The sequence below is a fragment of the Euprymna scolopes genome, chromosome 29 (genome assembly GCF_053919585.1).
Source record: "Euprymna scolopes isolate OS-2025 chromosome 29, ASM5391958v1, whole genome shotgun sequence".
Lineage (NCBI taxonomy): Eukaryota > Metazoa > Mollusca > Cephalopoda > Sepiida > Sepiolidae > Euprymna > Euprymna scolopes.
The window spans coordinates 13,468,627-13,485,863 of NC_136510.1; the positions used below are offsets into that span (position 1 = coordinate 13,468,627).

Genomic DNA, 17,237 nt, shown 5'->3' on the forward strand with positions numbered 1-17,237 from the left:
ATGAAGTGAACTATTTAGAAAACCATTCTTAACACATGGAGGAGTGTGTGTGTGTGTGTGTGTGTGTTTTGTTGTTTTTTAATTAGCATGTACTTTCAGCTAATAATTTAATAAATTGTACAAAAATAAAAAAAATGTTAAAACAAAAGAAAACAATAGTACTTATGAAGCGAATTAACATGTGAAAGAGTGTTTTTTTTTTTTTTTTTTTTTTTTGTTTCTTTAATTTAGTCTAGTCTGTACTTTCGGTACTTATGCACTTAGCGAACCGTGCTAAAATAATATTATTTAGAAAATAAACACCGTACGAAAGAGGGAGATTGCTCTTTGATTAGCAATGCAAGTTGATTTTTTCTTTTTAGATAATTGTTATTTTATCAATTTGCATGAATAGAGCTGTGTAAAAGATGCTTAAAACCGTTTGAATTATGCAAATACCATAAGTGGTTCAAAAGTTATAAAAGTTTTAAGTGCTAAAATTTATGTTTTTTCGTGGACATTTTTCTTTAGAAAAATGGGCCAAATTACGGACCTCGACATTTCAAGAAATTCAATAATTTCATCACCATTTATTCATTTTTCAAGCTATTTTTATGAAACTTGGTACTCTTATGTAAAATGTTGTGCTCTTTCTGATTATGCAGTTAAAAGTGACATATCTCTTTACCATAAGCCATGAATTCTAAATTAAGATGTAAAAATTTCACATATTTTAAAAGTGACGCATTGCATCATAAGTGGTAGTTTATTCACAAACAAAACAAAGTATTATAGAGGTATTTAGATATAACTTTATTGAGAGTAGGTATTTACCTACCTCCCCCATCGAAGGGGAGCTTGATCTGGGGTGTAGCCATTGAATGCCCCAAGAGTATTCATGGCCGGTATTTACTACTATCCTCAAAAAAATTGAGTAGATATGAATCCATCTTAGAAATAGATAAAAGAAAATTCTTCATACAGATTTTGAATTTCGGTAAAAGATGGAAATTCCCATAGTCGACCAGAACTTATACACTCTGGAGTCAGTCCAATTTTTAAAATAAACTCACGATTTACATTTTGCAAATCATCTCTATCTGGCCAAAAATATACACCTATTTTCTGAGATGCAGCCATAAACCGTACTCTACATGAATCCTCGAATGTAGCTTCAGCAATACCGGGATACCAGGAATCTTGGTAAGCAACAACTATATATTCACCAATTGATGGTAATTTTTTTGGTAGTTGTTCGCACAAGTGTTGAACAAGACGTTGAATTTCTGCCTCTTTCTTTTGTTGCATGCTGTCATCACTTCGATTTTTCATACTTTTTTTGTTCTTTTTCCCAGCAACTATTTCTTTTAAAACAGACTTTTCTCTCTCTGCATGCTTTGTATGTAAAGTTTTGCCTCCTTTTTGTGCTGTCTTCATCAGATTGCGACGATCATCCAATGGCATATCTTGCAACCATTTCATCATTTTAGTTCTATTGCGTTTCAGCAGTTGAACGGATGAATGGTGATGCATTGAAGCACGTGGCCGTCTTCTTTGACTATGGTCTAAGTCGCCAAAATGATGTTCACATCCCAAGTTTGTTGTCTGTGCATATCTGTGAATTGAAGAATATTTTCTTTTAGCAATATTCACTTTTTGATATTTAAAAAAAATATAATTTATATTTTTTTTTAGTGTAAAATGACAAAATATGATGTAAATGTTATTAAAATATTCTTACCGTGTACGATCAATATCTTTATGTGAAGGGGCTCCACCAAATTTGCTTCCTGGAAGAAAGTCAGCTAGTTGCCTTTCAATTGTTAAATTCATTGTGGATGCAACAACCTTGAGACATGAAAATAATTCATTTTTTGTGTCTTCATGAGTGATGAATAGGCTCTCTACCATCCTATTCCTGTGAGGTAAATTTAAAATTTCATCACTTATGTCTTCAGTCCAGTGGATGTCTGAATATAAAATAGTAGATGGATTCTTTTTACATTTTTCTATAAATGTATGCATATCTTGAACATATTTGTTTAGTTGAAGATAAGCTACATTTGATTTGGTAATCAAATTCCAAAAAGGTCCTGTAATTTTAACATAAACAAGTCCAAAAGATTGCAACATAATGCCAACAAATTGTGACTGCAGGTCAACTTGAACCGCTTTTAATTTGTGATTTGGATTTTTCACCATTTCCAAAACTTTCAGAAATTGTTCTCTATGAAGAAAGACCTCTGCTGATGTCTGGAAAATGGCATTGAATCTGTTATCTCTGTAATTCCCTATTACAGACTTGACACCATTTTCTTGGCAATAGCCTTCCCACAAATCCCGAATTCCATAATGGTTACCAGCTGGACCAAATATTTCTGATACTATCCGTACTACTCTCTCCATTATAGAGTTTTCAGAATTCCAATTGGAGAAAAATGATAGTCACGGCCGAGTTGACCATGTTTACTCACAAGGGTCTTCTCATATTCCCGAATATCTTTGCAGCAGTATGTATGAAATCCGAGAAGTACATGCGCCATACAGTAGAAGTTCAGAATGGGGGATGTGTCCTGGCCAGCAAAATCTTTTATCTTGTCATCTCTCCATTCTGACAGAAGTTCGTTTGCCTTTTTCTGATTACTTGCTCTGTCACTCATACAAAATGCAAGTTTCTTCAGTGTGAATTTTATAAATTCATCTGAATCTTTAGCTTCGCCTGAACCATGAATGTTAGCAAGTTCCATTAAATGTTCTTTCGTCACATCATGGATGGCATTTGCTGTTTCAGAACCAACCCTGGTAAATCCCAAGCTTATAATGCTTCCAGATGGTAAATTGATAGAGGTATCAATTATTTTTTGTTTCTTTCTGGTTGTTCCATCTCGATTAACTCCCCAATTTTCACTTGCAACTAACTGCTCTGAAATAAACTTTTTAGCGAGAAATGCCCTTGGTCAACAATCGCTTGAACAGTTGGGGTGCTTGGCAAATCATCTTTTTTTAGTATTTTTCCAAAGAGATGCTTTGAAATGCACATTATTACTGCTGACACTTTCTGTGTTGCGACTTCAAGCCCAGAAAGCTCAATAATGCACATCCGTAAATTATCTATAAAAGTGCCATCTTTGGTTTTTATCGTTTCGGATGACAAATTTTCATTTTCAATTTCCAAGGTTTGAATTCTGATTTCTTTTTCTTTTAATTTCATGTCCATGGCCTGGATGAGTTCATCTTTGCTTTTCTGCATTTTAGTGCATTGTAACCTAAAATGGGAGGCTGATTTTTGTGCTGCTCTCTTCTTTCGAATTTCCTCATCTATTGAGGATTTCTTATCTGCACATTCTTTTAAATATTTGCTATCCACCTGCAAATGCTTTTTGTTGTTGTAAGATAAGTTTCTTTGAAAGTTTTGAAATTTTGACACTTTGCATTCTTATCCTCTTATTTAAAATCTGCCATTTTTCCCTGTAGTATTCATCTCTCTTTTTTACGTTTTTCAAAGAATAATGTCCTATTCTTCTTTCAAGGTCCTTTAGTTTTGTCTCTGCACATGAGATGTTGTTCAACACTTGGCATAGTTTCTTGGATTTTTTCGAAATTTCATACTGTAATAAATTATCCCTCTTTTGAAATTCTCTTTCTCCATCTATGTTATCAGAAATTTCATGGTCAGTATCTCCAGCACTTACTGTTGCCTCTATGCCTCGGAGATCAGAACTTGATGACCCTTCATAATCCTGTGATTTTTGGGGTTGAGGTTTCAGCATTCTTCTTACCACATGAAATTCAGCATCAAGAAAATCTTTCAAATTCTTAAATCCTGGAACTTTTTTTTTCTGTCGAAATTTATCCTTGGTCTTTGCTAACCTAAAAATCTTTGTTTTTAAAACGGCTGGACTAATTTCTTTTAAGTCACTACATAGTGTCTGTATAATAGCAACAACACTATTGAGATCTCTTTTAAACAATTTGACTAACTCAACAACAACACTATTCTGTAAAGCATCACACTGCACAGAAATGTTTTTTTTTTCAAGAAGATTGCGACAGGTTAATTTCCGTGTATGGGTTATCTCCATTTTTTTTTTTTTTTTTTAATATCGTAAAGTTTTCCGACATTAAAAAAGAGAAAAGATAACAAAATAGTTCTATTATTTTCTACATGTTTCCAGTTAAATAAAACAACAAACTAAACACTAAGTTATAACAGAAACACGCGTGTATTAAGTGCATTACAAACCCATTTTGTTGGTTTTTTTTTTCGCAAACCTACAACGATCTTTCTGCCCAATAATTTCTTCAAACATTGTTTGAGCGTCTTAATCATTCTCTCCCATGCACCTCCATGCCAAGCTGAATAAAGAGGATGGAGAGATGACTAATGGTAGTCGATCTGAATTTCTCTTTGAATTCATCAGACACAAATACTTCTGGTAACAAGATACCGGATGCCAAGAAGGTCTTCGCATTGTCCGAGTAAACATGCGTAGGAACCCCAAACTGGTTGGTGAATCTGACAAATGGCAATATGAAGGAAGTGGTGCTCATATCTGGTAAAAGCTCGAGATGCACAGCACGCAAGCTCATACAGGTGAATAATAAGATGTACATTTTCACGTCTTCGTCGTTCTGCTTTACCCAAAAATGACCGGTAAAGTCAACCCCCACTTGTTGAAAAGGACGGATAAAATTAGCCCGATGTTTGGGCAGTTGAGAACCTGAGGGAGTTTTAAAAGGCAGTGAATTAACCTTTTTGCAAATAATACAAGTGTGAAGAATTTTCTTCACTGATTGCCTCCCTTGAGGGATCCAAAACCCAGATAATCTCACCTTTGCAAGGGTTGAGTTGGTTCCTAGATGGCAACAGTTTAGGTGTGCCTCTTTGATAACTAATTCAGTCAAATGATGATTTTTCCCCAGAAGTATAGAGAATTTGACTTCAAAGGGGTGGGTGTCAGAATTCTGAATACGACCTCTTGTTCGCATCAGACCGTCCCTATCAAGAACAAACCAAGAGCAGATACTCTTGGAGGAACGGCTTTATTAGAGGGCTGGCGCAGGTATTCCAATTCAAATGGATATTCTTCCTCTTGCATATAAGAAAAGAGCAGTAGTTTGGCTCTATGATTGGTATCTGTGTTTCGGTGTTTTAATTTATCACAGAACTTCAATACCTTCTCCAGAACATTAATTGCTTTGGTCAGCGAAGAATAATTGGCAATACTTATTGGTAAGTAGTTCCCGCCACTGGTAGGACCATCGGAGTACATACAAGAAATTACCCTTTTGTTCACGTCATTAAGGCAAGGTAAAGGAGACACTGGCCAGTCGATTACCAGTTGATTCAACCAGTTGGGGTACCCAAAATTTTAACAGTTGTTCAAACTTAGAAGTAGTAAGCCCTCTAGTTAATAAGTCTGCTGGGTTTTCAGATGAAGGAACATATTTGAACCGAGGGAGAACTTGGAACTCTAGATTAAATTCATCCGGCATTTTTTTTTTTTTTAATGTCCATCACACGGTTATCTACAAAGATGTTTTTAGTTCCCTTCCCATTTAAGACCCAAGATAAGGCTACTTGAGCATCTGACACAAGAAAGAAGGAATTAATGTCGATAGTTCCCAATGCGCAGAGTACATTAGGCACCACCTTAAGGGCCAGATAAATGGCCAAAAGTTCCAAGGTAGGAAGGGTCTTCCTTTTAATAGGAGCCACTTTCGCCTTGGCAAATAACAGGGAACATTGTGACGCTTGTCTTACATACAGAGAAAACCCCTAAGCGAGCTTAGATGCATCACAAAAGCATATAAGCTGCATCGGACTGTCATCCATGAACACACGTCGGGGGAACTCTATATCACCTAGCTTGTTCAATTCTTTGGCTAGGGCTTGCCAAGAGGCAGTGAAGGTTTCAGGAATTTCTTGATCCCATGAAAGTTTGTCTTTCCATAGTTGGCTGACAAGTACTTTGCCTTGTATAGTAACAGGAAGTAGCAATGACAAGGGATCATAAAGGCTAGAAATCTGGGAAAGGATCGCACGTTTCGTGTTGGCCTTGGCATCTACCACCACAGGGCTCAATCTGACTGTGTCTAGGCTGGGGCAATAACGGTAACCCATGACCTTTTCAAAGGAAGGGAGAGGAGAAGTAATAGATTCATCCTCTATCATTTGTTTCTTTAATCTCTTGCGCACAGTATTATATACTTCAAGGAGAGATTCAGTATCTCGTCCAGTGGTGACCAAATTGTCGACATAAAAATTAGAAGTCATTATAGATGAAAATTCATCAGGGTCATATCTCTCAGCATGAAGCTTAAGTATGTAACTCAAGATGAAGGGGCTGGCATTGAAGCCAAAAATAATAGAATTGTACCTATATGTACACAGTCTTTCCTTAATTTTGAGGAAGAAACAAAATCTGTTTTTGTCCTGCTCAGTGCGCAGGCGAATTTGTAAGAATGCCTTGCGGAGATCTCCCAAGAGGACATAATCATTTTTTCGAAAGGCCAATAACAAGTCAAGCAGCTGCGCCGTTAAATTCACGCCAACATAAGCTGCATCATTAATAGAAACTCCCCCCCCTTCCTTTTTAGGGAGCAATTGAAGACTGGGCGGATTTTAGTGATAACTCCAAGACCCTCTTTAAAAACGGGTCTGTGGGGAATCCAACAATATTTTTCGTACTCACCAGGAGTAACAGAAGCGTTCGACGATGCCCAATTTTTCATAGTCATCGAACACTTGTAGATAATTGTCATACAATCCCTGCCTCTCCAACTCTCTCTGCATAATTCTCAGAGAAGGTACATAATTGGAATCTACCTGAGCCAACTTATCATAGTCCCACGGTAGATTGACATAATAATTTCCATCTTTTAGCAAGACGCTTTTCTTAAAATCCTCTATCTTTGCCTCATCATATGAAGAAAGTTTGGCCTTTTCATCGATACCTACGGAATCCAAAGAAAGAAATTGCTCTATACCGCGTTCAACGGAAGATTCTTCAAAAAATGGACCCAAGTAGTCCGAATACGACGGGATAGGGTTCAACATATTATCCACCAAATATGTGGAACAAGCAGGTAACGAATTACAAACTTGCTCAAAGGGAGGCAACTCATTGGGAGTTTTAATTATTTCAGGCTTCAAAAAATTACACCCATCTCCGAAAGGAATAATACTATTGGACATCTTCCACGCTGTGCCATTAATACATTCAACCATACAGACATTTTGTATGTGTTGTATTAAATCCAGCCCGACAAGGCCATATAGCTCTTTGCCATTTAAATCTCTGTATCCATGGCAGAGACGATAGCCAGCTTCTGTAATGTTGGACGTGATCTCGTCGAACCTGTCTACTTTAAATCTCAAGTTCAGGCTGTCCAAGAACAGGGCAGTGAAAGGAAAAGGTTTTTGATTACCTAATTTGATGGAGACATCGAGCTCCTGGAGGTTCATAGGTCTCGTACCAATAATTGTATTTACAGGCATGGTAACTGGCCTAGGTATTAATTCTTCCCTAGCTCTCAGTTCCTGCAAAATAGTTTGGGAAAAGGATTTTTGGCTCCCAGTGTCCAATATACAATGAAAACTAACTGGGGTGCCCTTAGTCTTCATGGACACTCTGCACTCTGATTACTGGGAATAGGCAGTTTTCCCCATCAGTAAGGGTAGTCTTTCCGACAAAGGATTTTGAAGTTTGGGGGCACATTGTTGAAAAATGAGTTTTCAATCCGCAAGTAGTACAGGGGTAAGGAAATCCTTTCCTCCCCTTGCATTCGTGTTCCAAATGGCCTCCAGACATCTAATACATAATTGGAGCTCTTTAGCTCGCGAAACCCTTGAATCGTAAGAGGCATACTTAGTGCAGTCCCTTACAGAGTGGTCTGCCAGTTTGCATAATTTGCAAAACTTGTGCTGGTAACCAACATTATCACTAAGTTTTGGGGAATTTGAACCCCTTTTGGGTTTGACCGTTCGATCAGTAGCATTGACCGCCACATCGGATTTGACTTCAAGTGAAGAAAAGGTAGGCGGATTGGGAGCAAAATATTCCCGTTTTTTAACGTTCAATGGCGCTGCCTGAAAAAGATCTATAATGTCGAAGAAATTCGCCATAATAGATAAAAACGTAGGAAAACGTCCCTTCGTTCTGGACATTAGTTCCCTTCTAACTTTCACAGGGAACTTACGGAACAATAAACGAGCAATAATAAAACCCGAAGTGGAACTCTCTGTAAAGAAGTCGGTTCCAAAGGACTTATCTAGCTCGGACAAATCCATTTTGACTTGTTCAACATAGGTCTTGAGTGCTTCTAAATTTATGATAGGCACCGTCGGAGGCATAATCTCCTCCAATATACGATCCTTGATGAGGGGAGGATTCAGGTATTTCTCCCGCAAACAATTCAAGGCTACGATGTAATTGTCGCAGGTGACATCCAAACTGGAGATCAAGTCATAAGCCTTTCCCATTAATTTGGACTTAAGTAGGAGTAACTTGTCCGCTTCTCCCACGTTGGAGGAACAGAAATCTCCTTAGAAAAGTTCTAAATTCGAACTTATCGGCTGAAGGTGATCCACTAAAGCTGGGACATTCTAAGTCCATCCGTAAAGGCAGAGGAGCGGAGGGTTTCTTAGCTACATGGTTGGCCTTCAACAGAACCAACTCTTCTCTTATTTCGGAAGAGAATTGCTCTGCCTCAAGGCATATCTTCCTTCTCTCCTCGTAAGGGGATTTTAACACCAGCTGGTCGATAATTTTGTCAAGTTCTGAAATCCATCTCTTCACGTCTGCCGCCCTCGAATGAATTGAAGACGGTGAGGCATTATCCTTCAACCATTCCACCGTATTCGATATTCAACATTTCTTGGCCTCAATTTTAGCGAATAAGTCTTTACCAGCGCTCATGTTGGATAAGGGGACGAGCACTAAACAACGATGAAGGAGACCAGTCATAAGAGAATGGATAGAAAATACCCTTCAAAGGCGAAGTCCCGTCAACAACACCGTAAGAACGAGAAAAGAGATAGTGAGAATTAAATTTAACCCTTGGAAATTAAACCGCTTCAATTTCAATTAAGCCCGCTAACTAAAATATCTTTCAAAGGATAGTTTGCATGCGAGACGTAACAACGAGAATGGAAGGGGGGGGGGAATTCTATTCCTTTGAATCTTAATCAAGAATGCAAATTTAATAACTGAAAGAAAAAAAAAATTTTTTTTGTCTCTATAAATTAATACCAGGTGTCCAGCAAATATCAGGCGTGCAGGAATGTATACAGTAAAACAGCGGCTCGGTCACCACGTGCAATTAACCCCACGTTGACCTAGATACGACCCCACTAATTCGCCGTCAAAGTCTCTGATAAACGAAAAACACCCCTGGATAATTTATAGTTATTAACATCAGAATAAAGCAAAGAAATGTTCTTCAATACAAACAAGTCAATAACGTTTTATTCCTTCACAACGAAACAGGCCTAGTTAAGTTTTCGAGGTCGCCAAGTTTTTTTGTTTTTTTTTAACACATTTGTTTTTTATAGAAAGGGATTAATTTAGTCATGAAACCTTTAGCCTGTGTTAAGCGCTACTCAATTTACGAATATAACTTCAGCGACAATGTTAAAATCAGAAATAACGCAAAGAATGTTAAAGAGTATGCACTAAGTAAATACAAGCTAAATTATGAACGAATTATTAATATTTTAGGTCCTTTCGCAAAATAAAACGAAGAATATACTATTTAGCATGGCATTTTTCGCAATATAAAGTATGTGAGAATTAATTGTCTCACACGCTTTAGAAATCGGCAGAGTGCAGAGAAAGGACAATGGATAAAAGCAAGTCTTACCTGCGATGATGAATTTCAGCCTTCTTGGTAGGTTTGCGAAAAATATGCCCAATTTATCGCGTCTCTGAGAGTCTGGTAGTTTTGCAGAGTTAAATTGCTTCTCTTCGGAGAAGCTAGTAAAAGGGAACAGAAACCATTTAATTATGGTATCTGAAAGAATAAAACTCCATAAACGGAACTGAACTATTTTAGTTCTAGTAAAGACGATATTTGTCTAAAAAAATTCCTATCACAATAGGAGTAAATACTTGGTTAAAGGAAAAGGGGGATGATGCTCCAAGCACAGTTGACCTCGAGGCTGTGCTTTTTAGGGAGACACTTTATCTAACGTCTACACTTGAGTAGAGTTTTTTGCAAAGAGAGCGAAAATGTTTTTTTGTTTTAAAACTGCGCGCGCAGGAAGTTTTTAGCAGTCCAATGAAAGTCCCTAAAAGAGAAACCATGGCTTCAGTGCCACAACCAATAAGGCTCGCCCTTCCATGTACAATTTCCAACACCTTTGATAACATTTATTTGTTATATACTTGTTTTTTGACAACTTTATCGAATCTGTGTACAGTAATACAAACCCAAACTAAAACGTTTTCGTTGGATATTGTTTAGAAATAACATTTGAAAAACTTGAAAACTATTTTTTTTACATTTACAAATTCAGAGTAAAATAATGAGAGAAAGAACAGCTTAAAAGAGAATTATTTTTTAAATGAAAGAGGTGGAGTATTTAAACGAAAAAGATGTTATCTATATTTTTTACATATCGTAAAGTTTTCCGACATTAAAAAAAATGAAATAAAAAGATGAAGAAATGGTTACTATTATTTTTTTTACATGTCCCCAGTTTAAAAACAAAACAACAACAAAAAAAAAACAGTTCTACTTTAAGCACAAGTTATAAGAGAAACACATGTTGACAAGTGTTGTACCGAAGGCATAAAAAAAAAAAACTATTTGGTTCGGTATTGTTTAAAAATAAAATTTAAAAAACTTGAAAACTATTTTTTAAATTGACAAATTCAGAGTAAAATAATGAGTAGTCTAGTGAAACAAAAGCTTAAGAGTTTTCTATTTATGAGACGTAAACACGAAATGAAACTCGCTAAAATGAAACTGACCGTCAGCACATAGCAGCACTTACGCACTGACAGCCGGAACGCATAAATAGCGAGTCATTTTTTTTCGTTAATTTTAAAAACATAACACTTTAAAGAAAGTTACTCGCAATTAATAATTATCAAATATTTACATATTATATATAAAAAAAAAAATGGCTAGTACCAGATGGGTGGCCATTTGGGAATTCTAGGCGCTGTATGTGCTCTCCGCTTATCTTAGTATTTTTTTCCAGTCGTCCTGTACAAACACTTTACTTGCGACTGGTATTTCACAATGTCGACTCAGAAGAGGTGTGGTTGGAGATTGCGCATCACCTGCCACAAAAATTTAATGCGCAGACACCCCTTTGTGGGTGTCCATAGTCTGTCAAAGACTGAAGGAGCCCCCCCCCCCCTATAATTTCATCAATATTGGTTAATACCTTATCCTGTTGGTTGGATATGATTAGGATTATTCTGTCCATCTTTTCATTTAGTCTTAGTATTTCGTCCTCAAGATATTTGTGTTCAGTGTTAAGGGTTTCTTGAGATTCTAGTGTGTCCTCTACAGGCTTTTTAAGTGTAAGTGGCATTCTGTTATTGCAGTTGAATATGTTTATGTAAAGTTCCCCAAAAGAGGGTTGTTGCGGGGCTAATAAGTATGTTAACTCCGCAAACTGAAGGAATATAAAAAGTGAGTTAATCACAACCAAAGCAAAGATGACCAACGTAGATATTAAATTTATAAAGAATTTATTTTCTCGAAATAGAAAATAAAAAAATTATCTTCTAAAGAAATAAGATGTGTTCGTTGAAATTAGGTCTTTCGCCAGGGCTAGTAGTAGTAGCTCTCCGTAGACCCAGGGTCTGCAAGCAGGTTACTTCTGGCTGGTCAGTAATTGAGGTAATGGTTGGGAGTCTGTCGGAAGCTGGGAAGTTTTCCTTTAGAAAGGCTGTCCTGAAAATGGGTGGTTGATGAAAGGTGTCTTTAAATGGACAGTTGTAGTATTGTTGGTGCAGACAAGTAGTAGCGGGCATAGCAGATACTCTGAGAATGTGTGTGTGTGTGTGTGTGTGTGTGTGTGTGTGTGTGTGTGTGTGTATCATTGCGGTGGGGCTGACTACTGCCTGTAGAGTTGTCTCTTGAAGCAGTCATACAAGTGAGCAGGGAGCTGCTGCACCTGCTGACTCCAAGATGGAGAAATCATCGCTCTTTTATAGCGATTTCGACCTGGAAATCGGCTCCAAATTAAACTCGGAAAATATGCTTTTTTGATTGGCTAGAAAGTCGATAGCCTCTCATGTGGGGTGTCTTCACCTACATCCACCGAAGAATGGGTTTGGGCGGGGGCAGTGGCTGATGAAATAATTTTGTTTTTTATATCTTGGCCTGATGGGTGCATAAAGGTGCATGCGTGAGAGGCGAATTTTACGCATTTCGTCTAGGGAAGTCGAGGTGTCGACATCTGGTTGGCGAGTAGATATGTGTTGCGTATTGTTTTTAGTTGAGTAGCCCACACCGTTGTTTGCTAAGATGACGATGAGGCTACGATAGGGTATTCTGAATAGGCACAAAAATAAAAATTGTCTGTCGTGAAGGATTTTTCCTCCACTGACTGAGGACAGAAGAGGTGAAGTGTTGTATCAGAACAGACACTACACTGTGATCCTAGATATTAATGTTTTTGGTCTCATAGTAAAGTAAGGTTGATATTATTGTTCAATGCGTTACATTAAAGATGCGGGGAATTTTGTGCCTGTGTGTGTGGACGTAAGTGTGTGTGTGTGTTTTAATGTGTCGGTTCTGATTTGTGTGGAGGTGTATACATGCATATGTATGTGTGCGAGTTTGGTTTGCATTTTTATTTGTGTGTTGATTAATATAAATAAATTTTTATAGATAATTTATTTTATTTCTTTAATTTTATTTATTTACTGGCCAAGGGTGGGGTAGAGGGGCTGACCTTGCCGGTTGTAAAATACATTAAATATATTTTAATTTATGCAGATTTCATATTATTACAGAGCTAATTTTCGATTGAATATTATATTGTACCTAATATATATACTATTGATTTTAAGAGTAAAATAAAAAATGACTTGTGTGGCGTTAGCTAGAATCAAATCAAGACAAAAACGTATACATCTCCAGAATGAATACACAAATTATGAAGCTTCATCTCAAAGGATTCCAAAAACCAAAACCTTAGCAAACCTGAAAACGTGCATAAGAACAAAAGCACTCTGAAGAGCATATATCATCTCGAACGCTAAATATAGAATTGGTATTATGTTTATCTGATTTTTGTCAAAAGATCTATTCCCCTTGACATACTGTTTGCTTAATACAGTGGACAATTACGAGGGGTGTTCCAAAAGTAATGCCTCCTATTTTTATTCCACCCGAATGGATCAGAGAGGATTGCAAATCGCATTGTTATGATAATTCTACTTATGCATTCATGACCCGAAAGTTACAGCTCTCTCTGGTGCAGATATTAGTAGTGTAAGATTCTAAGAAGCTAACCTGTCATAGACGTGCGTCAGAAGCATTGTGCCCCAAAACTCTTTTCTACATAATCACCATCATTCACAATGTACCTTTGCCAGGAATTCAAAGGTTACTTGTTTTAATGGAACCACTCTCATTTTTGTAGCGATTCAACTTTTTGAGTAAAAAAAATAGAGGGTTTTACTTTTGGAACGAACCTCATATTTCAACAGGACAAGAAAGATTAAGTGTAGTATCAGAACAGGTACTACATTTTTCTTCTGGCCAAAATATCAAAGTTTCTATGTGTGTGTGTGTTTTTGTTTTTTTATGCAATCCAATATTTAAATATTTTTTGTAAAACATTAAAGAAATTTATTTTGTAATTCTTTTAAAACATTAAATTTTCATTTGTTTTTACGGTTTCTTTAATAAGAAGCTTTGTTTGTTTTTGTTTTTCTTTGTTTTGTAAGTTAAATTGTTTCAATCCAAAGGGTCTCTTTTTGGGAACTGGATTTTCTCTACATTAAAAACCAACTTTGTGCCTAGGCAATTAAATAGAAACATGTTTTTTTTTTGTTTTTTTTATTTATGTTTGATTTTTTATTGTAAAAATGTTTTTCATTTGTGTATATATTCTGTTTAATAAAGTTTATAACTTTTATTTTATCAAAGTTTTTTTTGTTGTTTTTATTATTAATCGCTAGAGTTTATAAAAAAATGTTTTCACAAGGCATATCTGTAAAGGCAAGTATATTGTTTATAATTCAGCGGAAAGTAAAAAGATTTTAAAAAAAAAAAAAAATTAAAAAAAACTTGTGCTAATATATTATGGAGCTGCTCTTCCCTTCCAAATGTGAGGGAGTATGAGAGAAATGAAAAAGAAACATCTTTAGTGAGAGAACAAAAGTGTGAAAAGACAATGGATAGAAATATGTTCACCAAGGTAGACAAAGGAGAGCTGCAGTGGGAGTGTTGATGGATTTGTGGTAATGAGTTTGGAGAAGTTTGTGATGGTCAATAAGTACTTACAACACTTTACAACAGTCCAATTGAGGACAGTTGACAACGGTTCTGAATTTGACACCGTCAGGAGCAGATTGTGACTCAGAGGTGGGGAAATGAATTGATCAGCTGACTGGCAGACACAGACTTGACCGTAAATATAGATGTGAACCTTGTTGTGTAGAGGGTCGATAATGTCACCACACACACATCCTCAGAGTGTGACAAATATTTACAGAAAGTGTTGAAGTCTGTGTTTTCTTTGAAAGTGTGTTTAATAATTTTTATATATATATATATATATATATATATATATACTTGTGAACCAATGCGCACCCCCCTCAACAGCTTCCAATGTGAGAAATAATGGCACTACAAAAAGAAACAATATTGGAGTCGATGGTGATGTTGTCGAGCAGGGGATCACATGGTTTTTCACACATTAAAGTATGTCCTTTTGTTTGTTCTGAATTTGGGGTGCCTCAAGTATAATTGATCAACAGAAGCAACTAAACTAAGAATACACATTTTGAAAATAATCTAATAAAATCAAGTTTAGAAATTTACATCCAAATTAACTTACCTCTGGCTAGGTCTTTATTTACCCTTCTTTCTTTTAAGTTTATTTTTATCACTTACACCTATGTTTTCCTTGAATTTTCCCCTGTGAACTGAAACCTGCTATCTCAACTGATTTGTATCTAATTCAAAAACTCTCGTCCATGGACATACCATTCTTCTGCACATACTTAATTCTTATGACCGATAAGATTAAAGACTGTTTTATTACTTAGGTTACACATCCATCATATCGGTAGTCAAAATAATCAAAATACACTGAGTGGCCCTCTTGTCTGACAGGTTTAAGGATACAGTTTGTTTAGTTCGTATTGGGGGGGGGGGGGTGTATGGTCATAAAATATGCTTAAATATGATATTTTAATTTGTCCAGAGTTCGTATATGTTATTATAGAATCGTGATTTTAAAAAAACAAAAAAAAAAAAAAAAAACAGTATTTGGGTGCTATCAGCAAGAATTGAAACTGAAAACAAACAAGCATTCAAAGCTGGTGACGTTACCACTGTACCAACGTGACACGCATATGAACTGATTAAAAATAAATTAAGATAAATGTACAAAATGTATAACGCTGTTTTCAATTTTTACCTTTTAAATACTATTTTAACTGGTTAAAGACCCATAAAAGAATGGTTTATAAAAATCAAATCATTTGAGACCCTGAGTTTCGGAAGAGATAGATTTTGAAAATATGAAAATGGACAGACAGACACATAGTGCCTTTTATATATTAGATTACTTGGGATTCATCAGACTACTCTTCTCATCTTGAGTGCCATTTTCATAACGTTTTGGTTGATGTAATTTCCGACCTGCAGGTGTATCTTGTCGAAATCGGGAATTTGGACAGAATTTCGAGCGGAACCCTTTATTTACTTCACGAGGGGAGCATGCTCTTGTTCCGTCTGCAATTTGCAATTGTTTTTTGGTCACCTACTCTAAGAATTGAACCTTCAATCTTCACGGCAAGGACCAGTAGTTAGAGTAATTGTGAAAATCAAATTGTACAAGTTATATTCTTCACGTTGTGAAAATGACGTTCAAGACGAGAACCAAAGTCCGATGAATCCAAATAATACGAATGACCAATTTTCATCTTAAAAATTCAGAGAAGTTTGTTCAATATTTTGCACAACGACTTTCTCCAACACTTTGTGCCATAAAACTGAAACTATTACATAAAATGACATCTTATTTTAAAAAATACAATCAAACCTGACACACACTGAAACAAAATTAATTTGCCTCCTCCCTTGAGGCTCACATTCACAAATATCCATGGACTTCGGAACTAACAAACTCACCAGATATCTTTGTGGTAAGTGAAACTAACCTACACTCTTCCATCCCCTTTAACCAATTTAACATGTCTCCCACTTTGCCATAAGGACTCAGATGGATATGCGACTTGGAGTCTATATTCATGACGCTTTTTTCTTGACGAAGGAACCTAAACTAGAATCAGAAGACCAAGCCTTCATGCATTTTAGACTGAACTTGCATCGTAGTATTAGTTACTTATATTTTCTCTACCATTCTCCTTCGACCCAGAACTGTACTCTAATCAACCATGTCTCTGACAGCATAGATGCAGCACTCTCCCTAGAGTCCAAGCCTTCAGCAGGGTATGGCACAATGATCTTCTAATGAAAATTAAAACGCATGAAGGAATATATATGATGACTTAATATATATATATATATATATATGCATAAATGTGCCGCCATTCACACTGTAGAATGTAAGCAACTTTTCCAAGGAAGCATAAAAACGGTTCATCTAGACAAACAACGAACAAAAATACAGATGCTTTTTAAATAAAAACAAAATTCAATAAAATCCTGAAAAAGAGTGTAATCAAGGGAGAGAGGAAAGCTCGGTGGATTGCATTAGGTACTTTCTGGAGTGATAGAATGATCCAACCAGTTTGTTTTTTTTTTTATATAGAAACCTAAGCAACAGATTAGATATGTCTTCCATATAATGTATGCATTTGTGATGGGACGATTCCAATATTTTTCTCAATTCCAATGCAATTACCAATTCCGTACGAAATTCCTGATTCCGATGTTTTATAAGTTTCTAAATATTTTACTATAGAGCTGTGCTTTTTTTCTCTATTACCATAAAAAACGTTAAATGTGCAGATATTTTCTCAAAAATAAAAAAAATTAAAAAGTCAGTTATTGATTTTAGTTTTACTGCTAGTTTAAATTCAATGAATATT

General features: G+C 36.1%; 2 protein-coding genes across 2 annotated transcripts; both read right to left on the minus strand.

Annotated features, from left to right (window-relative positions):
- Nucleotides 1-774: 774 nt before the first annotated feature.
- LOC145252492 (uncharacterized) lies at nucleotides 775-5,575 on the minus strand. Its single transcript, XM_080111928.1, has 2 exons — nucleotides 1,721-5,575; nucleotides 775-1,594 (listed from the first exon to the last, which is right to left on the minus strand). Exons 1-2 carry the CDS (start codon nucleotides 2,383-2,385, stop codon nucleotides 931-933), a joined length of 1,329 nt encoding a protein of 442 aa, XP_079968054.1. The 5' UTR covers nucleotides 2,386-5,575; the 3' UTR covers nucleotides 775-930.
- Nucleotides 4,306-4,968, minus strand: LOC145252857 (uncharacterized). Its single transcript, XM_080112870.1, has one exon. It carries the CDS (start codon nucleotides 4,966-4,968, stop codon nucleotides 4,306-4,308), a length of 663 nt encoding a protein of 220 aa, XP_079968996.1.
- Nucleotides 5,576-17,237: the final 11,662 nt, after the last annotated feature.